Source organism: Xenopus laevis, chromosome 6S (assembly GCF_017654675.1).
Source record: "Xenopus laevis strain J_2021 chromosome 6S, Xenopus_laevis_v10.1, whole genome shotgun sequence".
Taxonomy (NCBI): domain Eukaryota; kingdom Metazoa; phylum Chordata; class Amphibia; order Anura; family Pipidae; genus Xenopus; species Xenopus laevis.
Window position 1 is genome coordinate 109847194 of NC_054382.1, and position 27271 is coordinate 109874464.

Consider the following 27271-nt stretch of genomic DNA (forward strand, 5'->3'; position numbering starts at 1 on the left):
AAAATTCCTGATGTCCACCTTGAGACTGCAGTAAATGGGGGGATTTCATGTTGAAAATTACCAGGAGGCCTCCATGCAGGCTCTCCTCCCAGCTGCCCTCTTCCTGATCTTCAACCTCCTGCTCAACCTGATCATCCATATCCTCCTCTACCGCCATGGGCTCCTCAAGGGCAGTAACAGTACTACTACTACCACCCAGTTACTTATCAGTAGACTAGTCACTATCTGATGCTGGGGGCACATACTCCCTAAACTCCTCTGAGCTAGATAAGAAAGTAATAAAGAACATAAATTCAGCAAATACAATCACGAATAAGCAAGAAATAAGCAAAAACCAGCACATAAATGGCAATACAAAATGTAAAACTCAATAAAACCACTGAGAATTAAAAAAGACAAATGCAACAAAAGACAAAAAAACTAGTGTATTTATGTGTATAAGTGCATGTGTGTGCACAAATAAGTGGAAAAAGTGTAAATCCGCCAAAAAAAAAGGCTACGTTCTTGGCATTTAAAGGGTTAAAGGGGTGATTCACCTTAAGTTAAATTTAAGTATGTTATGGAATGGCCAAAGCAACTCTTAAATTGGTCTTCTTCAGTTATAGTTTTATTATTATTATTATTATTATTTTGTTATTATTATTCTGACTCTTTCTAGCTTTCAAATGGAAGGAGTGGGTCACTGACCCTATCTAAATGCTCTGTAAAACTACAAATATATTGTTATTGTTACTTTTAATACTCATAATTTGGACCCTAACAACCAGATCGCTGAACTTGCAAACTGGAAAGCTGCTGAATAAAAAGATAAATAACTAAAAAAAAACACAAATAATTTAAAAAAGAAAACCAATTGCAAATTATCTCACTCTCTACAATGTAGACTCCATGGCAGTTGTTGTCTCCTTGCTGAAGCAAATTCCTGTGTCTAGGTAGTAAATGTCTTGGTCTCCTCTCAGTAAATTTTCTGACTTTGGTTGTGATCTTTTGTAAAACCTTGCTCTATAGCTGTAGTCACTGAGCCTGAAAACTTTGTCCCTGAGGGAAGTAAGTGCATACATAGCCTCATGAGCCTCACTATTAGGAATCTGAATAACTTGTCTGGGAGATGATGGGATTTCATCTTTGTCAAGGTGATTATGAAAATTATGAAGATTATGAGCCGGGCCCCTTAACATCGCCGAAGTTCACGCGCTGACAAAGTGTCGAAGACCCGAGGCCGCACCGAAGACCCGAAGCCACAATAAGACCCGAAGTTGAAGTGCTGAAGCCGCGAAAAGACCCAAAGCTACGAAACGAGCCGAAGGAAACCGAAGAAGCTGCAGAAGAACCTAAGGTAAGTTCAAAAGAACACCTATTTTTTATTTATTTTTTATTTTATTGAACCCCTGGCCACCGATGTTTTTGTAAAAACATTTATGGGGGCCCTTGCGCAAATATTTTTTTTAAAGTATAGGGGGGGGCCCTGACAACCAATGATTTTTTTAAAACTTGAAGGGGGCCCTGGCCACCAAGGTTGTTTTAAAAACTTTTTATGTGGGACCCTGGCGGCAATTTTTTTTTTTTTGAATAATAGGGGGCCCTGACCACCAATGGCTTTTTATAACTTGTGAGTGAGGGGGTTTACCATTGTTAGTGCTGGTGTCTGTTTCAAGATTTTACTGTGGTGTGGGGTGAGGCTTAGGCCGGGATCTGGGGTGGAGGGGACCAGGGGGCCCAGAAGAATTTGCTGTAGGGGCCCGTGTTTTCTGATGGTGGCCCTGGAGAGGAGACAGAGGCCTGGTGCACTGGTGTGACTTGTGCTGAACAGACAGAACTTTGCTAATTTATTTGTGGCTGATTGCTGCTTATTGCTGGCACAGGTACACGGGGGCGATCAGGAAAAGAGGTGGGTAAATTTACTTGGCTAAATTATGGCTGATGTCAAAATAATACCCTGATTTTAAGGTCTGCCACATTTCACCCTGTTTTTCTGTGGTCCCACCAATATATAATGCATTATACAATTCTCTCTTTATGTGGATTTTATACCATTACACCCCTGAAAAGCTTAAAATGGGGGTTCTACTGTATTGCATTTTTATAGGTATGTTTGCACTTTGTTTATTTAAATACTGCTTTATGTGATACAATTATCCTACTAAAAATGGATGTTTTTGTTTTACTGAATAATAACATTTGTAGTATCAATATTTATAATTACATAAATTAAAAGTTACATTCATTAATGCGCTGTGAGCAGGGCCGCCATAAGAAATCCCAGGGCCCCGTACAACAACATTTTTTGGGGCACCCACCCCAGCCCCGGGGCACCCACCCCAGCCCCCTAGCTCCACCCCAGATTCCGACCTCCCTACACCAGATAAAAGACCACACAGACATCAGTGCTAAAAACGGTAAAAAATCCCCCCCCCCACACACAAGTTATAAAAAGCTATTGAAAGTCAGGGCCCCCTTATAAGTTAAAAAAAGAAACTGGTGCCAGCCCCCCATAAAAGTTTTTTTTATTAAAAATTGGTGACCAGGGTCCCCCTATAAGTTAAAAAAAATTGGCGCCAAGGCCCCCCATAAACATAAAAGTTTTTTAAAAAATCATTGGTGGTCAGGGCCCCCATAAATGTTTTTTAAAGAAAAAAACAGTGGCGTCAGGTCCACCCCCCCCCTTTCAAGTTAAAAAGAAACATTCTGGCCACAGAGAATATTTAAAAAAAAAAAAAAAAACATTAGTGGCAGGGGCTTATAGAGTATTAAAATAATACATTGGTGGCCAGGGGTTTACTAGGATAAAAAAAAACCCCACACATTAGTGTTCAGTAGAACAGAACTCGTGGCTTCAGGACTTCAACTTCGGCTCCTTTCGTGGCTTCTGGTCTTTTCCCGGCTTCAGGACTTCCAGTTTGGCTGTTCAGGACTTCTGTGGGTTTGGGACTACAGCAGATGTGACGTGTCTTTGGTGCAGTCAAAGGGTGCCCGGCTTTTTCGAAAAGTGCAGCACAGCCCCCTCTTTAGGCAGCAGTACCCCCTGTGCCCCCCTGATGGCGGCCCTGGTTGTGAGAATTCTTGCCTAGGGTGCCAAAATATCTTGGCCTGGTCCTGGATGGAGCTAGAGTAGACATGTCCCACTTTATTATATAGCCCAAGTGTTGCTTGTGTTTCTGTTCCTGTGTTTCTCAGAAGGGCTAAAACTACTGAAACAATCAGTTGCCCAGATGAGCAATGACTCACCTTCCTTCCTGAGGATTGCCACTATGCTCACAACAGTTTTGGTGGATACTCAAGGGTCTAATCTCCGAGGAGGAAGAGGGTGAGATTTTATTAGGGATCCTTCCTCTTGGAGCTGGAGACCCAATTGTCTGTAACTAATTATTGTAGAAGAAGCTTTGCTTCCCTCCTACAGGATAATGGCTTCTGGTGACAGATGGGGAGTTTTCTCTTTGGGGACCACTGCCTTCATTCTGTTAGATGAGGGATTGTTAAAGAAGCGAAATAGTTTGTATCTATCTGTATTACACTGTAGCCACTTGTCTATTGCTAATATATAGTGAATAAAGTACCCCCTCTTGTAAAATATAAGGATATTATAAGTTACCAAGGAGTTTTATGACCATATAAAAACACAAGGCTGAAGGCCGAGTGTTTTTATACAGGTCATGGAACTCCGAGGTAACTTCTAATATCCTTATATTTTGCAACAGGGGGTACTTTATTTATTATAATACAAACATTTCAGTGAGTCATGTGACTGAAATGACATCAGAACTCACCGTTTATAACTGATGACATCAGAACTCACCGTTTATAAGGATATAATTTACAAGATATTCATGGCTTTTGTGTATTATAATACAATTAAAGTCATAGTATTACATACTGACCTAGATTCTACTGTAGCAGGAAAAAAACGTGTCTCATGTTTTATCTCCAGACCGTGGAGTTTTCATGGGATAAGTCATAAGGCAAGCAGTAAATCTAGCAAGTTGTTGTGAATCAGCCTCATGTTGGGAAATACTTTGCAGTGAGCAGTTGTGCTACAATGTGTGCTAAAGGTTTTCAGCTCTGTCACTGCTGCTCTGGGTTCAAGCTGGAATTTGCAGCAACATGTAGAATATAGATTAAATGACAAGTATAAACTTCTATAATAAAACAGCGAAACACTTGTAAACCTTTGGACTTTAGGATCTATAGAGGAGTCTGACTAGGTCAGTTTGTCACGATTGATTTTGAAGAAAGAAAAAGAAGACCCCGTATATTTCCCTAATCAATTGTCGATTATACCCTTAGGATAATTCACTACGAGATTTATTATAACCACCCCACCTCAACTTACCACTTACTTTAGGCAACTAATTGCTTTATTTGCCAAAAATTGTGTAAAAGGTGTGAACAATAAAAATTGATTCGGTGACGATCTTGTTTCGTAACATTTTTATTGTTCACACCTTTTACACAATTTTTGGCAAATAAAGCAATTAGTTGTATTACGTAAGTGGCAAGTTGAGGTGGGGTGGTTATAATAAATCTTGTAGCGAATTATCATAAGGGTATAATCGACAATTGATTAGGGAAATATACAGGGTCTTCTTTTTTTTCTTCAAAATCAAGTATAAACTTCTATCCCACACACTGTGCAAATATATAAACAAAGTGTTTCCCTCAAGTAAGGTTATTTCAATAAAGGGAAGTTAGCACTTCATCTTATTTAATGATAATCACTGCAACTTAACATTGTTTTCTGTTGATGGCTTTATCCCCACTGTTACTATAGGCACCATCTCTTCCTACTATACCTTCTATCCCACAGTCACACTCCCTTCCCAGAGACTATTATCCCACTGTTACTATAGACACCATCTCTCCCTACTATACCTGCTATCCCACAGTCACACTCCCTTCCCAGAGACTATTATCCCACTGCTACTATAGACACCATCTCTCCCTACTGTACCTGCTATCCCACAGTCACACTCCCTTCCCAGGGACTATTATCCCACTGTAACTATAGGCACCATCTTTCCCTACTATACCTGCTATCCCACAGTCCCTTCCCAGAGACTATTATCCCACTGCTACTATAGGCATCATTTCACAGTGTTATATTTGATGCGCTTTTCCTGTGATTCACCAAGTATTTGTGATTACCTCTGATTTTATAACCCACACAGGACAATTTGCCTCACTTTCTATTCACATGAAGGGGGGTAGGTGGTCCAGGTCAGTTCTTCCTCAGACACACCCAAAAACATCACAGCTCTAACTGGCATATTTGTGAATAAAGGTGGCCATACACGGTGAGATCCGCTCATTTGGCGATGCCGCCAAACGAGCGGATCTCTCTCCAATATGCCCACCTTGAAGTGGGCAATATCGGGCTGATCCGATCGTGGCCCCTAGGACCCAACGATCGGATCCTAACGAATGGGAACGGGCGGTCAGATCGCGGGACCGCATCAACGAACAGATCTTGATTGGGGAAGCCTGTCGGGGCCCCCTACATGGGCCAATAAACTGCCGACTCGGTCTGTCGGCAGCTTGTATCGGCCCCTGTATGGCCACCTTAAAACAACTTGAGCCTTTGCACACAGACCATCATTTCATCATATTATTATATTAGTACTGCGAGTATCTACAGCAGAAGCTGCACAAGTACTACTGAATTATATTTTTCCTTTCCCTGCGCGAAAGGTGCTGAAACGTGCGCAGAAATGCTTCCATTGATCAATGTCATACGCAAATCATCTTGACTCTTGCGCCATCTATATTAGCGCCCGGTGCCAATTTACCGGTTGTTCCTGCTTTGTTTTATGAGACACACGAGAGAGATGCGCAAAGTGTAGAACAATACATAACGCCTGTGCTAACCAGGTATCGGTTATACCTATTGCCCCTTTGAGTATCGCGATTATTTACACCAGATGTTGAAGTACTACCAACTGAAGTCTGTTTTGCCCCTTCCCTGTGCGCCTATTAGCGCTCCTTCTGGTCCAGGCAGTACAAGAAATGAGGGGCCTCATTAAATATAAAGCAATTTGAGAGGCCAGGAGGAGTCGGGTAGGAGACAGGTGAGGCTGGGGCAGTAAAGGAGCGCCTCTGGGCACTACTGTTGCGCTAATATAGCGTGTCTGGCGCATGCTGAAGCCTCCTCGCTATAAGGAATGCCAAGGGCCACTCCTGATCCTTTGCCCGAATTGGCCCGGAGCCAAAGCTGTACAAAGCGCTGAGCCAGCCCGGCCAGGACAAAGGCATTAGCGGCGGATTAGCCTTTAGCCTTTTACACGTCGCTGTCACAAGGCCCCGCCCATTGTTGCTCCAGGCGGATTTATAGCGGCTCTCAGTATCCCCAGCGCAGCCTGCGCTCTCTCTGCATCTCTATCACTGCTGTCTGTGCCCGGCGCTACAAGGAATCATGGTGGATCAATTCGTGGGCTCCTGGAAGCTGACTGACAGCCAGGGATTCGATGAGTACATGCAGAGCCTGGGTAAGTGCTTTATGCGTCCTACTTTAGCATTTTGCGCCTTCCTGCGCCTTATTTAGTACATAGGCTGAATGGGAAGTGCGCAGTTCTGCATAATCTTTTAGGTGTTTTTCTTCACTCACAGAAACTTCAATTTACTAACAAGGGTGCAAATTCATATCAACCAACCAGCAATTAACTTTAGTCAGTTTATTGTACGATGAATAATGAAAGCAGGTATCTGATTGGTTGATTATTATGTTGCCCCAATTATGCCAAGTTGGAAGTATAGTCTATAGCACTGCACAGCTGACACTGTCGGACTGGCCCACTGGGATACCAGGAACACCAGGTGTCAGTGGGCCCTCCTGCTTCTAAACATTTGGCCTATTTCATGGTCATTATCAATTTCTATGAGACTAAATAGATGGATTAATAGATTATAGTATGTAAAGAAAAGAGACTAGGAGAATAGAGATTGAGTGAGGAGAGGAAAAATAGTACTGAGAGTGGCCCCTGGTCTAAGGTTTTTGGGTGGGCCCCTGGTGTCCCAGTCTGACACTGTGTGGGGGCCCCTGAGGTAGCAGTCCCAGTGGGCCCAGGACCCCCAGTCCGACACTGACAGCTGATGATTTCACCACTATGATTCTTTCATGGCAAACCAAAGGGGGAAAATCCCCATCTCTACCTGCCATTACTTTCCATTTAAAACAAAGTAGAACACTATGGGGCACATTTATCAAAAAGTGAAGTTAGAGATCTAACTCTGCCGCCCTCCTTTTAAATCTATGGGATTTGTACAAGCGTATTTATCAATGGGTGAATATCAAAGTTCACCCTTTAGTAAATAGTCCTTGCAAAATCCCATAGAAATGAATGGAGAGAGGCGGAATTTCACTCTAGTGGACTGTGAAGATCTCTAACTTCACTTTTTGATAAATATGCCCCATAATGGCTATTGGCATCACTGGTGGAGAAAGGGGGGTGCTCCCTTGTGCATTTACCAACAGTTGTTGTGTGCCATAGGCAGAGTATTTGACATTCTTTTGAATGGATAGTGATCACAGGCAGGGAGTGTTGCTTTTCTCATTTTGAAAGCATCACTGTGCTCAAACAAGACCTAACATCAGCGTCAAACTATATTTAGGGGGTCAACAAGCGGGACAACTTCTCTTGGTCTGACTCTTTGCAGGGTCCTGCCTAGCAGTATAGCATTAGGCCAGACGAGGAGATTCGGGGAGATTTTGCCTGAGGCAACTTTGGGCGACTATTGAAAACGCATCACCGCATGTGCATTAGCGCAGGCAATTTTGCGCTGTAGCCTATGGGGAAAAGACGCTGAGGCAGTTCAGGTAGATAGTTGCGCAAAAGACGTGGCGATAAGTCGCCAGGCGACAAAATCTCCCCGAATCTCCTCGTCTGGCCTTACCCTTAGCAGTATATAGGATAAATACATTCCATTGCGTGCCCCAGATTTATCTGTGGGGCTAAAAGAGTAAACTCTCTGTATAAAGGCCACCCAGTATGCAGCCTCCAGTGGGGAAGCTGTGACTTGTAGTTTATTAACAGTTAGGGGCAGCTTTATCAAGGGTCGAATTTCGAAGTGGAAAATACTTTGAAATTCGGCCATCGAATTGAATACTACGAAAATTCAAAGTCGAATTCGTAGGATTTTTGCAATGTACGATTGTATTCCGATTGTAATACGATCGCGCGATCTTACTCCGATCTTACTTACGATTCAAACGATTTTATCGTATGATTTTCCTTCGAATACAAAAAACTTAGAAATATGCTCTGGAAGGTCCCCATAGGCTAACATAGCACTTCGTCGAAGTAGTGAAGTCAAAGTTTTTTTAAAGAGACAGTACTTCGAATGGTCGAATAGTCAACTGATTTTACTTCGAATCGAAGGTCGAAGTCGTAGTATCCTATTCGATGGTCGAAGTATCCAAAAATTACTTTGAATTTCGAATTTTTTAACTTCGAAAATTCCCTCGATTTCACTTCGACCCTTGATAAATCTGCCCCTAAGTGTGTCTTTCCATAGGTCCTTGGTCCCCACCATTACAGTTACCACCACCACTAATGATTATTTTCCCCAGTATGATGCATATGGGTACTACTAGGCACCAAAGTACATACTTAGGGGGTTATTTATCAAAGTCAGAATTTTTCTCAATATTTTCTGAAAAAAACTCCAACCAAATCCGCTCAGGTTTTTTCTGCTTATTTAGTAATACAATTTCCCAAAAATCTTGTTTGAGGGAAAAAATCTGGAAAAATCGAATTTTCACAATTTTTTTCTGATTTTTTACCCGAAAACTCAGATTTTTTCGGATTTTTCACCCAGCACACATCAAGAAATCATTTGATCTTCTCCCATTGACTTATGCAACCTCGACAGGTCTGAGATGCTGGATTTTCTGGTTCAAACTTTTTCATCCTCGGGGGTTTAATAAATTCCAAAAAATTCATGATTTTAGTCCGATTAAAAAAAAATCACAAGTTTTTCGTGATTTTTGCATTCAGAGTTTAGTAAATAACCCCCCGATTTTATATAAATCGGGGGGTTTAGTAAATAACCCCCTTAGTGAATCAATCATCAAGATATTCAGAGAATCTGTGCAAAGGAGAGGTCAGGAGTGTTATAATAGGGGGAGCAGACCCAGTGACTGCTGGGGGTGAATTGAGTTCTATCTGCAAAACTCATCATCTTACCAGTGACCTGTAGCAATGCTGTTAGTCAGGTGGCAGGTACAATGCCTGTGCTCCAGCACAGCAACAGATCTAATTTTAGTGATCCCTCTAGGATCTGAAACTCAGACTATACCCTTCTCTTGGCTGTCAGAAGGCTTGTACCTTACCTTCTAATGAGGAATGCAGGGATTTAACATCTGCTGCCCTCCTGCTGGTGTCAGACTGGTTTTAGTGTTGGGCATGGAGGGCATGAGAGGGACTCCTGGTGGAATCATAGGTCAAATTACTAAGACCATATTTTGTTATGTAGCAGTATCTATGTTTGTTGGTATTTAGCCTAATTGTTGCAAATGTCTCAGTACACTGAGAGATGCTTAGTTCCTTCTGTTCCAGATGCCATTTCCTTCAAATGCTTTGCTGGCCATACTGCAGCCTGATAAGGATGGCTTGGCACAGATTGGGGCTCCTACTATAAGTCATATCCCATTTCTGCTGGACCAGCTCCAGTCTGGCTCACTGCTTATTACATTTTAAATTTCATCCTTTCACCACATTACCACTGATTGTGGCTCTGACACCAGCCAAGCACTTGGGCTTTAGGCTTTGCTGACATTGTCGTTTTACTATTATCCAGGAGCAAATCATTTGGCAGCAATTGAGCTGTTAATAAATAATAAGGAAATTACAATCTTGCTGTACTCTGTGCCATGGAATCCGATTAAACAAATTAATTGTAATTACTTTACTTGCTGATGTGTTTTTACCCTGGAGCACTAATTGACCAGGTTCAGTTATGCGGCTTCTAGAAATCCATACCCTGCTTTGCTAAATAGAAATTGCTGTAGGCTCATGGCACACATGGTTTGCACTTAGCACTGGCAGGCTAGTGGCTAGATTTAGGCAGTGCTTGCCCTCTGGCCAGCTAAAAAGTCATGGAGGAGCCTATTTCAATTAACTGCTTTCTCTGTAGTTAATAAAAGGGTCATAAATAGCATGGGAACCCAATATCGACCATAGACTGACATTCCCTACTTTAGGCATGACTGGTACAGTAGTGTAAACTTGCTGAGCAACTAATTGCTCCTTTAGACACATAGATGTCAGTTAACCTAATTTTACTAGGGTGATAATAATTATCTAAATTGGGTATTTTTTTTATAATTTTTTTATAATTTTTATTCTTATATATGGATGACAGAATTCTCTGACTTTCCCTGGGTGCTATTGCCTAAGGGCAGAGACACGCGGTCAGATTCGGGGAGATTAGTTGCCCGGCAACAAATCTCCTCTTCTTCGGGGCGACTAAGCTCCCCGAACTGCCTTCCCGCCGGTTAGAATGAAAATCGCCGGGGGGATGGCACTGAGATCGCTTCGTCACGAGGAAACTTCGGGCGACTTCAGAAATTGAAGCGCATTGGCGCTGACGTTTTCTCATTATAGCAGGCGGAAGGCAGGGGGAAGGCAATTTGGGGAGATTGTCGCCCCGCAGAAGAGGCGATTAGTCGACAGGCGACTAAATCTCCTTGAATTTGCCCGTGTGCCCCTGCCCTTAGAGTAAAAAGAAATTAAAACAGAATCATTATCACCAATAATGAGATGAGGACAAGTGGCTAATGGGAGTTTGCAGCATTGGGGATAATTAGTTACAATGTGCATGACTTCCTTTTATGTTGCATCATTTTAGATGGATCTTTATCTCCAGACACCTCATTGAGCTGAGCAGTCAAGGGATATTGGCCGTTGCAATCGCAATTAACTGTTCTGAGTGCTCCTATGGGTCAGTACCCACATGAGTGCACTTAAACGTGGACATGACTAATTTCATCTGCATTGCACATTGAAGTGTGGTTTAAGGGGTGGTTCACCTTTAAATTAACTTTTCAATTTGTCTTCATTCATTTTTTTTATAGTTTCTTCTTCTTTTTCCAGCTTTCAAATGGGGTCAGTGACCCCATCTAAAAAAACCCGAAACTTTTCTGTTATTGCTACTTACAAACTGGAGAGCTGCTGAGTAAAAATCTAAATAACTCAAGAACCACAAATAATAAAACATGAAAACCAATTGCATCTACATCATACTAAAAGTTAACTCAAAGGTGCACAACCTCTTAAATGTTCACTGTATAATGGTTAGTTCAGTAGGACAACCCTGAGCACAAGAAGGAATAAAATACATGACTTTATTAGGTTTAAGGGTTAAAGGACTGTATTTTCAGCTTTGTCATCAGCTTTAACACTTGACTGGATTGTTGCGGTTCAGTAATATGTCTGGACATTTGCAGACTGCTGGCTCATGGGTTAGAGGTCACATGGTCTCTTTCTATTGATAGGATGCTGCTAACTGGCAGGAATGTGGGAATATACAGAATGGGTTTAGATGAACAACATGAAACTGAATTGCTTTTTTTACTGGAGCGTGTTTGCTTATCACTACTGTAAATTCTTACTTGTTTGTTCTGTCGTACACACATGCTTCTACGTTTTCACTCTCATTGCCAATATTTTGCAAAGAAGCATTAGCTAAATCTTATGGCACACGTGGCCGTAAGCCAAGCCAGATCCCGGCCATTATTCCTGCCATTGGCTTTAACAGAAACTGCCTGAGGCACCGGGTTCAGGTCCTTCCACAACATTGACTTAAACATTGTTGATTCAAAGGAAATAACGTTAATAGTGCCCAAAAATATTACACCAATTTCATATTATCTTAAAGATTTGTGTGACCCTGCCCCATGCTAAGTGTTCATGGGCACAGATTCCCTTGGATTCCTCCTAGTTTGCTCAGACACAGCAGATAAGTGAATGGTGGTGAATATTCAGGGGAGATTAGCCGCCCACAGGCCTGGATTTGGGGAAAGGCCACCAAACCTGGGCCTAGGGTTGCAGGATTTTGGGGGGACGCATGCTGCCCAACCACAACCACATTGGTTCAAAAACACTGGTGATGCGCAGGAGATACAATCGTTTTTTTCCCCGTGTGCCAATCCCCATTGCTTTGGTCCCAATGATGAAAATTTGCACAAATAAAAGGGAGGGGACAGGGGTGACGAACGTCAGTGGGCCTAGTGTGCCCTCTATGTAAATCCGGCCCTGGTCACCCAGCGACAAATCTTCTCTTCCTCAGGCGACCAATCTCCCCGAAACGAACTGCCGGCGGGATGGCATACAAATCAATTTGGATTTCCGATGTCGCCTGAAGTTTCTTCATGAGGCAACTTCGGAAATGTATGCCATCCCGCCAGCAATTCGGATTATTGCCAGTGGGAAGGCATTTTGGGAGATTAGTCGTCCGAAGTAGGAGGGATTTATCACTGGGCAACTAAGTTCCCCCAAATCTTCACGTGTGCCACCACCCTTAGCATGTAGAACATCTTGCACCTACACTTTCTAATCCAGAGCTACTGTAGCATAGTCAACAAGCAAAGGCATTTTTCATAACTATCTACAGTAATCATTTTTGTTCCTTCGAACAGGGGTCGGTTTTGCCACCAGAAAAGCAGGTGCTATGGCAAAGCCCAACGTGATCATTTCTGTGAATGGTGATGAGATCTTGCTAAAGACAGAGAGCAGCTTAAAAACAACAGAAGTGACGTTTAAACTGGGGCAGGAGTTCGACGAGCAGACAGCAGATAATAGGAAAACAAAGGTTTGTTCTTTCTTTTAGTCCAAGGGCCTCTATAAACCTAGAGATAAAACAGGAGAAACTGGAGAATAAATGGGAGGTAGTGTCCTACTGTATCAGCCTGCAGTTTCAGCCTTGCCTAAGGAGCCATTGTTTTGTTTTAGACTAGACCCAAGCTCCTTTTTCTCTCCATAGGCCTTTAGTTGTGTTTATGATTTTATTAGAAGAAGCTGGAGGTAGCAATATGTAATTAGGGCATGGGCAACTTATCTAGCTATGAATGGCACAGTTTATTCCATAGCTAATGTCAGAGCTTGTAACCATAATTATAGGTATTCTATTATACTTATCACAATGGTGCAGATTTTTCAAGGGTCAAATTAAAAATTAGAATTTTCTAATTCTAAGTTTCAAATTTTGTTATGGCCAAAACTGTCAAATTCGACTAGGGAATTGTTAAAATTCGTTTCAAGATACACTGGCCCTTTAAGAATTCTAATTCCACTATTCGCCACCTTAAACATGCTGAATTGCTGTTTTAGCCTATGGAAGACGTCCTGGGATCAATTTGGAGTTGTTTGCAGCCTTCCAGACATTCAAGTTTTTTTTTTTCGAGAAAAAAACTCGAATCGAATTTTAAAAACCCTAATTCGATTCCAATTTGTGGGTCGATCCTATTCACCCGATAGGGTAATAAATTGCAATTGGTCGAATTTCGAATTTATGGGAGTTTAAAATAACTCCCATGAACTTGAAATTTGACCCTTGATAAAAATGCCCCAACATGTATATAGGGCCAACCAAGCTACAACAAAATAGCTATTGGGCTAGCTTTTCCAGCACTCTATTACTGTTTATGCAACAAGCGAGTACAGTATTTCCTGCAATGCATTGGGTTTGGATAGGAAACTATGCAATGGGAAAGGACAGGGGCGTAACTACAGAGGAAGCAGACCCTGCGGCTGCAGGGGGGCCCAGGAGGTACAGGGGGCCCCATGAGGCTCTCATTGATGAGCAATTTGAACATATATTGGTAAAACAGGACAAACACTGGATATGTTGGGGGCCCTAAAATTAATTTGATGTGGGCCCCAGCAACATCTAGTTACGCCACTGGGAAAGGATGAGCAACAAGCACAGTTTAGGTCTCCACATTCAGTCATTATGAAGGGAAAACTTATTATGAAAGAGATTACAGGGGTACATTTATACAAGGTAAATATACCTTCTCATTATTAGTGGAGATCTGGTACAATTATAAAATCCAGCTGTTACTTTGTAGAAGGTTTTTGAGGAGTCCGTAAACTCTAACCACTAGTGCTTTTTACCTGTTGTGGCAGTGATACTCCTCACCTTCTGACACTACTTATTGTGCTTTTCCACAGACTATTATCACTTGTGACAGTGGCGTTCTCAATCAGGTGCAGAAGTGGGATGGCAAAGAGACCACTATTCAAAGGGAGATAAAAAATGGACATTTGGTAGTGGTAAGTTGGATTGTGACATCTACTAGCCTAATACAACTATAATGTGATCAGTTTCCCAGAATACTGTTGAATTCTATCCAAATCAAGTTCTTATGAAGCTGTAAAGATAAAAAATATATTCTAGTAGCATAAGTAGGGATTATAAACCATTTATTTTTCTGTACACCACATGTTCCTAAACCATCATGTCCCTAAACTGTGGGTGACGTTGCTCAGCTTGAAGGGCAATTATGTGGATCATTGGGGTGGATTCGTATTTGCTCTAGAAGGTCAATTAGGGTCATATCAACTTGTTGTCCATTCTTAGAGCGTTAGCAAAATAACTCCTATGACAAATGGGGGTCTGGGGGATGAAAATCAATGAAAGGGAAAGTACCGCCTAAAGTAAATTCTTTAAAGTGGGTTGTTCAGCTTTACATTAACATTTAGTATGACGTAGAGTGTGATATTCTGAGACAATTTGCAATAAGTTTCCATTTTTTATTATTATTTGTGGTTTTTGAGTTAATCAGCTATTTATTCAGCAGCTCTTCAGTTTGCAAACTTAGCAATCTGGTTGCTACGGTCCAAATTACCCTAGCAACCATGCACATTTGAATGAGAAACGGGGATATGAATAGAAGAGGCCTGAATAAATAGAAGCAATAACAATACATTTGCAGCCTTACTGAGCATTTGTTTTTTAAATGGGGTCAGTGACCCCTATTTAAAAGCTGGAAAGAGTCAGAAGAAGAAGGCAAATAATTTAAAAACTATAAAAAAATAAGGCCAATTAAGTTGCTTAGAATTAGCCATTTTTTAACGTATTCAAATTCAACTTAATGGTGAAACACCTCTTTGGTCAAATAAAAAGGATCATTTATCTAGCTGCAGCATAAGATCTACCAGGGGTTGGTAGGTACTGTAGGTAATATTTCTGTTCTGCTAAAATTACTTTGAAACTAGTGGCATGTGCTGTTGTAAGTGATCAGGTCACCACTGAGAGGTAAAATCATCAGTTCCCAGTTCCCCAATGATCTACATTCACAGTAAACGCTGGTGTAATTCTGTCTTATGTGTTTCTTATACTTATTCTTTTTATTTCCCCCCAGACATGTTCAATGGGAGATGTGAAGTGCGTCCGTACATATGAAAAGATGAAGGCATAAAACAGAATCTCAGCTGAGGCTGAGAAGAGCTCAGTTCAATGAGCCGGGCTTCAGTCTTTAAAGCTACTTTGAATTCCAGTTTTAGCCTCTTTATTTGATAACTGAACTACTGTATAAGAATGTATTTGAAAGAAGTAATATAACCAATGTGACCTGCTATGGATGTTCAATAAAAGTTTGCAACCCATTACTGATGGTCTCTTCACATTCATTGGAATGCAACATCCTTCCCTCCTACATACAATTCTTAAAAATGGGACAATAATCAAAATGAATACATAAATATTTACCAGAAATTTATTGGCCCATATGTGGGGCCATCCGACAGGCTTCCTTGATCGATATGTGGCCGAAAGTCAGGCAGATCTCGATCTGGCAGGTTAAAAAATCCCATCGGACCGCGGCCTCATCTGTGCGTCTATGCGGTCCTGACTGTATCAGATCCATTCTGATCCGATCGTTGGATCCTAGCGCCCCTTATAGGTTTAGCTCGATATTGCCCACTTCAATGTGGGCATATCGGGTTGCCAAGCGAGCGGATTTCTACGTCTATGGCCACCTTAAGTCATAAAGGTAACAAGTACATTAGGAGCAACCGCACACCCTTTAAGATATGCTTGGTGCACAATGATGGAGGTTTCGGCACCCTTCAAAAGTAGCCAATGGAGAGAATTCACCGGCACACAAGACTCCTTTTGAAGTGCAACGTTTTGGGGCCACGCTATGCTTGATAATGGGTCATGGCCCCAAACGTTGCACTTCCACACTAATAAATGGAAAGGGCTTGCCCTTCAAAAAGGAGTCTTGTGTGCCGGGGAATTCTCTCCTTTAGTTATAAAGGTCCCACGGCAACTGGTGATTCCGCTTGTGACATCACTGCTGGTACTGTGCCATTGAAGTTTCAAGTGAGGGCTTAGCTTTGCTGTATTAGCCAGTTTGTTATATAAAGGTGAAATTGTGGAAGCAGGTGAATATTATTAAATAGGTGTATCATATAGCTATATTTTTTGCTAGCTTTTCAGTGTTCCCTTTATACCCTTATCTGTATTTTCTCCTCACTTCACCTCATCTTTTTTCCCTTTTCCCTTGATGTCTTCCTGCTATACAGCTTTGGGTCTATTATCCAAGAGCTCCACTAGTATTTCCCACTGTGTCCTATTTAAATAAACAATCTTTATTGATTGGTTTATAACTTCTTTGTAATAACAAGAGGGCAACTTGCTCTTGAGGGTAACAATTCACAAATTCACGTTGATGGCAAAAAAAAATCCCATTTGTTTTGTACTACTTCAGTATTGCAAGTAGCTGTATGGCATGGTGCTCCATAATGTGTATTATATTTCAAGCACTCCAGATTACAGATCCGGCACCTGTACAATTGTATTATTTTCCAAGCACTTTGATTTACAGATCCCATACCTGTACAGAATGTATCACCACTATCTAGTACAGTTATGGGATCTATTATCCAGAATGCTTGGGACCTGGTAGTTTCTGCATAATGGATCTTTCTGCAATTTGGATCTTCATGCCTTAAGTCCACTAGAAAATCATTAAATCATTAAATACACCCAAGAGGCTGTTTATACCTCCAATAAGGATTAATTATATCTTAGTTTGGAGCAAGTGCAAGGTACTGTTTTATTATTACAGAGAAAAAGACAATCATTTTTAAAAATGTGGATTATTTTTATAAAATGGAGTCTATGCGAGACAGCCTTTACGTAATTCAGAGCTTTCTGGATAAAGGGTTTACAGATAGTGAGTCACATACCTGTACAATATATCTAAAAATATAGGCACTAGTTACTTATGGTACAGAAATAATTTGCAGTGAAGCGGAAATCATAATGTCACTAAAATCCTTGGCGCATATCCTCATCATAGTCCATGTTAGGGCATGCACCATCTTTTTCCCTTACTTGGATCAGGAGTAGGAACAGGCCCCCTTTGTTTTGTCTGTTCTCAAAGACAATATCGAATTCATTCTGCTATTGGATACTAATATGTTCATTTTGGATATGTACCACTTTTATTAGCATTTTGAGATATTTGCATGAATACATGTGGATGGTTTAATTCTACTAATAGCACGTTCTGCCTGGTGCTGCCGTAACACTCAAGTGATCCTAAAAACCATGCAGTTATTAAACTTAATATTGTGCTCCCCTTGGTGAGACAAATCACATAAGGCATTTTTGGAAGGGAATACATGTTTTGAAATGTCTGATATTTTTTCTTATTTAGCAATCTGTAGCACTTAATATGGATTATCAGCAACACAAAAACAATAATTAAATGGGAATTAAGCCTTAATCCATACTCCCTGCAGATAAATCCTGATGTTATTGCTGATTTATTTTTTTGAACTGAGATTTTAGTTTAATTTAATGACATTTAAAGCAGCCTGGTTACCAGCAGTACTGGTAGAAATGTAAAATGACAACAGTTGGGGGTTTGTGGCTTTGATTTATACCCACTGCTGTCCAGAGTGCAGCCAGAACCCAAAAGCTTTTAAAGTGCTTATAGAACCAATGGGCATTCTTTTGCACCCTTGTGCTGTAGCTCTTGCATCCAGCCATAATAAATGATTCGTATTAATTCCATGGTAATATCCAGATTACCAGTCAGGGTCTGGGGCATAAAAATGCTTTTTGCCTCTGGCTGTATGGTGTACTGGCACCTCGCCTGCTCACTTGTTGGCACATCAATTTCTTGTGCTTCCTTTCTGGGTTGTGCAAAAACACTTGAAAGCAGAGGAAATCTGTGTGTTTTTCCACATGTAAATCTCCAACCTCTGATTTATCTTTCCTGTTCTGTAATGAGCATGTTTGGCTGACAAATTTAACCCTGATAGTTAAACAAGTTATTTTTGGGGGCTTATTGACTTAAAATAACCATAATCCCTATATTGCTTCTTGTATTTCTATTCATGTTTCTACTGTATAAATGTCAAATTGAAAAAGATAAACGTGCAGTAGCCATATACATTGTCAGCTGGGAAAATAGAGAAAAAAGGCAATATTAATAATAATAATAATAATATCAATAATAATAATAATAATGGAGGCAATAATAAAGTGTATGGTAGGAGAAGATATAAATAGTGAAATTTATAGACTTCAACAGTAGACTTCAGTGCACATACACAGTAAATATATAATATAATATATATATAATATAATATACACAGTGTATAGATACAATAATACACATGGAAGGTATAAGATTCAGACTTTGTATTGCTCTATTCCAGTTGCATAGGACCAAAAAGGACCTATAAGAAGGCTTTGCATGTCACTTAAGGTAAAAAATCATCTTGAAATTCATGGCTATTAAAAAATGTGGTAGAACAGAGAGGGGAATGACATTTTAATCATTACAACAACTAGAGTTGTCTTTTGGGAGAGGGCTGACACTTTCAGCCCTAGTATTTCTGGAGCCCAGAAAAGTGGCAGATTTATGTGAAAAGGTTAAAGTAAACCCATGTGCACCATAAATGTATATCCAGCTCATGGAACACATGGGCAAATCTGCTTCTCAGGGAGACATAGGTTTAGGCGGCCTCTACAATGTCGTCAGTTGTTTGAGGCTTTGATATTTTCTTGACTTAGCTCTATGGCATATGCACTAAAGTTAAACCACCGAAAAAAGAGGGAGGCAAAGGACACAGAATATGTTGATCACTCACCGCGTAGAACAAGTTTCAGGTGCACCAGCCCCAGACCTTCATCTTACGGAGCGGATAAACCAGCAACATACAAAAAGGCATCATTGTGCCTGCCAGTAATCAGTAATCTCTGAATAAGTGACCAACAGCTCAGTAACTAAACAATACACGTAGGGGTTATTTAGCAGACTCCGAATTTATCTCAATATTTTCTGAAAAAAAAACTCAGACCAAATCCGCACAGTTTTTTTGGCTTATTTACACTTTCCAGAAAAAAAAAATTTCCCGAAAAAAATCATGAAAAATCTGATTTTCACGATTTTTTCAGATTTTTCACCCGAAAACTCCGATTTTTGCCAGAAAACTTTGGGGTATTGCACAAAACCCAGCGCACATCAAAAAATCAATGGGACTTCTCCCATTGACTTATATGCAACCTTCACAGGTCTGAGATGCCAGCGTTACTGATTCAGACTTTTCCATCCTCCGGGTTTAATAAAGAGTTAAGTAAATAACCCCCTAAGATTTATTAAGGGTCAAATTTCGAGTTTATGGGAGTTTCTAAAAACTCCCATCAACTCCTATAAACTCAAATTTCGAAAAAAAAGACTTTTTTAAAAAAAACAAAAAACGGATGAATAGGATCAACCCGCAAATTCGAATCAAATTCATATCGAATTCGATCAAATTCGAATAGTTTTTTTTCCAAAAAAGAATTGCATTTTCCAAAGTCCACCAACTGACTCCAAAATTGGTTGTAGGAAGTCCCCCATAGGTGAAAAACAGTAATTTGGCAGGTATAAGATGGCGAATAGTCGAATTTGAATTCTTAAAGGGTACATGGTAAATTTCGAAATTCGAATTTCACATTTTTTTTAAACTCGAATCGAATTTGGACTATTCCTTAGTCGAATTACACTAAAATAAACTCGAAATTCGAATTTTCAATTCAACCCTTGATAAATCTGCCCCTAAGCAATATAGAAGCATTTATGATCCAAATGCTACCTGTGCATCAATGGCATTTCTGTGAAACTACTGCAATGCACTGACCATGCATAAATGCTGCTGTGTAAATGCCTTGGTGCTTTGGCATGGACATCTTGTTAATTTATTAGAAATACAAGGTTGGCTGCTAAAGAATTATTTAGAAATCAGAAAGGATAGAAACATCTAGTATAATGAGGCAGGGAGATTTGGTGAGGGAATGAGTCCTTAATAACTGAGCACAATGGATTGAAAGTAGCTTAGAACAACCTCTTTACAAAGTATCTTGGAAGCAGAATGAGAATTTATATTTATATACACAAAGCAATAGAGGAATTCATTCTAAATAGGTATTGGCAGCAGTAAGCATATTCTCAGTTGGTCAAGTTAAGGTCAATATATTAGGAATGCACTTAGTTCTGTTTATGCTTTGGTATGTTCTTGTTTGCAGCTCAAGCACACGGAGTACTTTTCCTTCCATGTAACATTTAATTCATCCCAAGAGTATTTCATTTTTAATCAGAACCGGACAGGAGCAGCTCCTGTTGATAAGGCTGATGATGAAATCAGCCAAGGCAAAAGAGCCACGCCAAACTACACATCTCTGTTGTTGGGAGGCAAAGATTCCTGTAGTTAAACAGCTTTCCAAAAGCCTCAAGCTACAAGTACAAAGCAACAGTAAAACAGAGAGCAGCCAGGTGGAAAATGGGTGGGGTACAGTCAGCTAACATTTGAACTAGAATAAACCCAAATGCACTGCACAATAATGAGACTCCCAACTGCCCAAAGGAATATGTCATTTTACATTTATCTTTTCAATTTGCAGCAGGAAAGGAAATTATAACCCAAGCAAATGAAAAATGACCCTTTTGAGTGAATTCTGAATATTTCCATTTCTGTATCATGGAAAATGTATCCCAAAAGGCTGTTATTTGCTCTGATAAATAATGTATGCTTTTTAACAAGCCATAGGGAAAGGTGGATGTTTTAGATATACCATAAAAACTTTTTTTGTATAAAAAAGGGTGGTTCAGCTAATGCAATAATTGGTACAAACTATTTGATTATTAAAATCTTTAAACCTAATCTTGAAAGCACAATGCAAGCAATGACTCGTTTATTTGCGTCAGCTACTGTACAAACCGATTATCCCATGCTTTTTCCACACACCCCTTTATATTGGGTGCTAATGAAATATGAAGTACAGGACTACACTGAAATATCTGCAGCCTAATCTTTGGTGTATTGCGTACAACTTTCCAGTTTATCGTAGGTACACTTCTAAAATGTACTGTTATCTTAGCTAGTCCGCATTAAATGCATTCCTATTAATATACCTATATACTGTTTATAAGTGTATTTAATGGTACTATATTGAGCAGAAACCTTTGCATTTGGTGCATTATTCATATTGCTAGCACTATTCCCTTTATAAGAAATATAATATGCATGGAGTTGCGCTAAACTTTTAGCAGTTCCATAACAAGCGTGTTCCTACCAATATTCCCCTCTCATTTGGGAAATGTTTGAAACACAGATATTTCAGCACACTGCTTATAATTGCAAAGGCCAATTTATGCCAAGAATGTGTTTTATCAGGGCAGTTGTTATGACAATACATCATATTCCCTGCAACTACAACAAGGCATGGATTAATGGCACTTTAAAGAAGAAAGAAACATATAGCCAAGGGATCTTACAGTATGTCCTGTTGAAAATGAATGTGGGTTATTATGCATCACCATAATTCAATGATTGTAAAACATTTTTAAATGCTTGGCCAATGATATGCATAGCTAAATAAAAAAGCAAAGTCAACATAACGATGTGACCTTTTAAACAGTGTGACCATGGGATGCCTGATCCTGTGCCTTCAAAAAGAGACAGCACTTCACAATGCAATTGATTTCAGATAAGCTATTGTTTATCTTTTTCTATGCCATCTCCTAAGTTGCTAAAACAACTTGGGTTTCTCCTGCTTGGGCGCTATTCTCTACTCTCTACTGCTAGGTAGAGCATGGGGACAATTTTAGCAAAACAAATGATTTCTGAGTTTATTTTGATCCATACAATGTGGAGAAGAGTGGGGTAAATAAGGCCCTTGCAGTGGTAATTACTGGCAGGAAACTTATGTGTTGCTTCACTTCAAAAGTAGTCAGAAGTACTTGACTGTGGCTGACTAATCAGCTGCGAAAATATGCTGGCTCTATATAAATAAATGTTACTAAAAATAATAATAATAATCTGTACATTTACCATCAGGGTGGTGGCAGACGGGGAGATTAGTTGCCCAGCGACAAATCTCCTCTACTTCTACTAATCTCCCCAAGTTCCTTCCCACTGGCAAGAATATGAATCGCCATTTCTGTAGTCACCCAAAGTTGCCTCACGAGGAAACTTCGGGCAACTTCGGAAATCCGAAGCGATTCGTATGCCATCCCGCTGGCGATTCATATTCTTGCCAGTGGGAAGGCATTTGGGGAGATTACACGCCCGAAGTAGAGGAGATTTGTCGATGGACGACTAATCTCCCCGTCTGCCACCCTTATGAGAGGTGTCAAGAGGCTGTTCTCTTCCCATTGTTCTGTTGATTGGCTGCTGGGGGGGGGGTGATATGATATCACTCCAACTTGCAGTACAACAGAAAACAGTGACTGAATGTTATCAGAGCACAAATCACATGGTTGAAGGCACTTGGGAAAGTATGAAACTACATATTTTTTCATTAAGTGCATTTTTTGTGACAGTTATCTTTATTTTCAGCAATGGACTGGATCTGATAAAAGGGTCTTCATTAATTAGGCATGCCCAGGTGTCGTTTGAAGCCTCTTTTTGGCCAAGGATGTCAAGTGTCCCCTATTCCACAAAAGGAGCTCAGCCTCCACTGGACTAGGGTGATGTGGTGAATGGTAGTGAAGAGGTGTAGGCAGTTGGACCCAGAGGAAAACCTACGAGGCAGAACTAGTTGAATGAAGGGACCACCTTTTGTCATAGTTATAGGCTGAGAGTAGGTAGTAGAGCAGCCATCAGGAGCAGCAGGAAAGTAATCCTCTAGACATCACCCACCAGCATAAGGACCCAAGTCCACAGACTCAGTAAGTTAAAAATCAGAGGTGCTGTGCCTGTGCCCATGTCATCAGGGAAGATATTATGGGCTGTGATCCAATGTACTGTTTAGTATCCTAAAATCTGAGAAACCTCTTGATAAAAGAGACTGTTGCAAATAAAGACTCGTTTGTCATCCATTGTATAATGGGATTAACGGCTGGGCATGTAACAAATGGCAAATTAACCACTGAAGAAGAAGTCAATGTATTTAATGCAAGAAAATTATTTTTTCTAGTATTGCAGATACAATAAGTTCCCATTATCTGACTGCCTCTGGGGACCATACCATTCTCCATTTACAGCAGGGGTATAACCATCTTAAAAAAACAATTTCATATTTATGGTTTAAAAGTTTTTTTTTAGGGTGTGTCCAATAGTTTAATGTCTATGGGCTTCTAGGGTTTGGTTCGAGGATATGGAATATAACCCTAAAATCCTAACCATAAAAACCCAAGAGAAAGCCCATTTAGAATCTTTGTACATGTGGAATCAGTGGAGGATAGTTGTAGAGAGAAGGTCTGAAAAAATCAAAAGCGCCACAAAAAATAAAATATGTTTTATCTGTATTTTTCCCCAATAACATGTTATCAGTATATGTCTCTTAGAGAAATATCCCAACTTTGGTCCACTAATTATGAAATATGTTATTGTAGATCTGCCTTCAGCTCTTTGTGTTACCATTGGGCTAAATCAGCAAAGCTAAAAATGGAACATACGTGAAAGCTGGCGACCAAGAGTTCTTCTCAGGTAAACGCACTTGGGGTGTAGTGCCCTGAATATCCCTTATCCTAATCAGCTTCTCCGTGACAGTATTTATTTGCACACATCCTCCCTTTTGTTAAAAAACAAATCTGCATTGGCGCAGGTCCACCTCTCTCCAGATGGAGAAGTAAGTGTTCCAGTAATATCAGAACAATGTCCAAAATAACCACGGAATAAAGAGCTATTCCCCGTAGGGTAATTATGCTGAAAATATTTACACAACATACTGTGCTGTATTGGGAAATAGCCGGACAGGGCTGCCTGCTTCAACAAAGAACAAACTCTCCAAACTGAATAAAACTGCATCATTAACTATTTTATAAGCGAAACCCTCCCAAAGAAAAAAAAAAAAGATTCACAGCATTAAGGAAACAATAAACAGTTTTAATTTTAAACTGGAAAGTCACAAACTGGCAATATACAATTTTCCATGAATGTTCCTGATCCAAGTCAGCAAAGGCAAAGAATAAATTTACGAAGGCTAAGCTTCACCAAAACGAGGCAAATTGCTGCAGATACAAATATATAATTAGGATTTCGACAATGGAAATTAATTTATTAATAACCTCCCCCAAACAAAATATTCACACTCCGACCTTGCCAAATAAAAGTAGTAGAAGGACAGAGCCAACACAATCTTTTATTGTAAAAAATCACTGTGTGTAAATCCTAATATATATATATATATATATATATATATATATATATATATATATATATATATATATATATATATATAAAAGCATGTGAAGCCGGCACTCACCTTCGCCAATAGTCACTGAGGCCGGGTGCTAGCCAAGTAAAGCATACAATCCAAAAAATGAAGGAAGCACTCACGGCAAATTTTTCTTGAAAAAACTTTTTACTGGATCACATCCTGATGACGGTCCCTTGAGGTACCGAAACGTGTTGATGTTTGCATGATCCAGTAAAAAGTTTTTTCAAGAAAAATTTACCGTGAGTGCTTCCTTCATTTTTTGGATTATATATATATATATATATATATATATATATATATATATATATATATATATAAAAAAATGTTTTATTATTAAGCCTCAACGTTTCGATCCCCCACAGGGATCTTGCTCCTGACGAAGATCCCTGTGGGGGATCGAAACGTTGAGGCTTAATAATAAAACATTTTTTGTTTTTTCACTAAAACCCTGTGAGTGCCGCAATCCTTTTTCACTATATATATATATATATATATATATATATATATATATATATATATATATATATATATATATATATATATATTATATGTTATATATTTTATATAATAAAGCTCAGCTTTATAGTAAGCTTTTCTATGGGTTAATAATAGTGTATTCTGGTTCATCTACATTACAATAAACTGGCTTACCTTTTACATATTTTCTAACTTCCGTACTTTACATTCAATATAAAAAAAATTGAAAACTTATAACCACTCCCTGATCTGTTGTGGTCAGTGTTCCAGTTATGCACAAGCACTGTCTCCTCCATTTTTTTGGTAAGCCATGCCCATTTTAGGGTTTACAAGCATGGACAAATAGGGACAGTTGTGAATTATGTACATAATATCCAAAAAACTACAAATTACAAGAAGATCATCTCCCATAGACTCCAATTTAATACAATAATTTGCAATTTTAAAAATGAGTTCCTTTTTTTTTGTAATAATAAAAGAGTACCTTGTAGTTGATCCCAACATTGAGCTTTACTGGAGGCAAAACAATCCTGTTGGGTTAATTAAGTTTAAATGATTTTGTAGTAGAGTTAAGTTACAGAGATCCATATAATGGAAAGACCCCATATCCAGGTCCCGAACATTCTGCATAACAGGTCCCATAACTGTACCGCTAGCCATTAATGGAAGCTATCATTTAGTAGTGTCTGCCAGCCATAACCTTCCATGATTTATCCGCAACACCAATATTTCATTCCTTCTGTCCCTATCCCTAGATATGTTGAATGATTCTCCACCTGATTTGATGGCTATTGAACTCAGACTCAGTGGTGTCTGATGACTTATCCCATTTTGAAGACTGATATTTTCAGGTTCAAGTCATTTTAACATTGTATGCCCCCCCCATCCCAAAGGTAGAAACAAGTACAAGGAGTCTTCAAAACCTACTGTACATCCCAAGATAAGCTTTCAGATATTTTAAGCTTCCTGTACAGTAAGTGGGAATCAGGGACCCCAGGATGACCATAATATTCTAATCTATACAGGTGTGGAACCTTTTATCCTGAATGCTCTGCACTTGGGGCTTTCTGTTATTTAGATCTTTATACTTTAACTCTACTAGAGAATCATGTAATCATTAAATAAATCCAATAGGCTGGTTTTGCTTCCAATAAGCATTAATTACCTCTTAGTTGGGATCCTGTACAAGCTACTGTTTTATTATTACAGAGAAAAAGGAAATCATTTTTAAAATATTAGGATTATTTGGATAAAATGGAGTTATAGGAGGTCTCCCATAGGCTAAACTGCAATTCGGCAGGTTTAAGGTGGCGAAGTGTCGAAGTTTTTTAAAGAGACAGTACTTAGATTTCCAAAGTCGACGTTTTTTCAATTCAAATCTAATTTTGGCCCATTTGATGGTAGAAGTACCCAAAAATTACTTTGAAATTTAAAGTTTTTGAATTCGAAAATTCACTCCGACCCTTAGTAGATGGGCCCCTTAAAGTAGACTAATAGATAAGGGCCAGGTACTACTTTTATCTTTTCGGTTTTATACTCCTTCCAAAGATAAATAGTACAGTAGAGGGTCTGCCTCCTAGTTAAATAGTTTCCCCTGCACGCTTTGGTGTTTGGAACATCCTTCACTAACCCCAGGCAAATAAAAGTACTAGTAATGCCATGTACAGGACTTTAATGAATCCCTGATTATGGCATTAAAAATACATATATGTAGATTATATTTAAATATAAAACACTGTAACTAGCTGTATGATGCAGGAATAAACTATAGCATGGCTGCTTTCATGAAAGTCACGTTAAAAAAACCTCTCTACAATTATCACATGAGAAATGATGATTTCCCCTTTTTGGAGACACAACAAGGTCACCACAGAACCCGACCCAAAGTTTACCTAAATCAGCAATACGATACTGGTTGCCCCTTAACCTCTGTTCCTAAGGATCTTGCGGCTGCCTTTAGCTGGACCGTGTGTGGGGCCCTCTGACGGGCTTCCCCAATCGATATCTGGCTGAAAGTCGGCCAGATGTCGGTTGGGCAGGGCTAAAAATCCCATCAGATCGCAGACCGAATCTGTTCATTGATACAGTCCCGCGATCCGATGGCCCGTATTGCCTACATTATGATCCGATCGTTGGGCCC

At 39.7% G+C, this 27271-nt stretch overlaps 1 protein-coding gene across 1 annotated transcript; it reads left to right on the forward strand.

Moving 5' to 3' along the window:
• Positions 1-6344: 6344 nt before the first annotated feature.
• Positions 6345-15596, forward strand: pmp2.S (peripheral myelin protein 2 S homeolog). Its single transcript, NM_001093807.2, has 4 exons — positions 6345-6476; positions 12626-12798; positions 14160-14261; positions 15353-15596. The coding sequence occupies exons 1-4, from the start codon at positions 6404-6406 to the stop codon at positions 15407-15409; spliced, it is 405 nt and encodes a 134-aa protein (NP_001087276.1). The 5' UTR covers positions 6345-6403; the 3' UTR covers positions 15410-15596.
• Positions 15597-27271: the final 11675 nt, after the last annotated feature.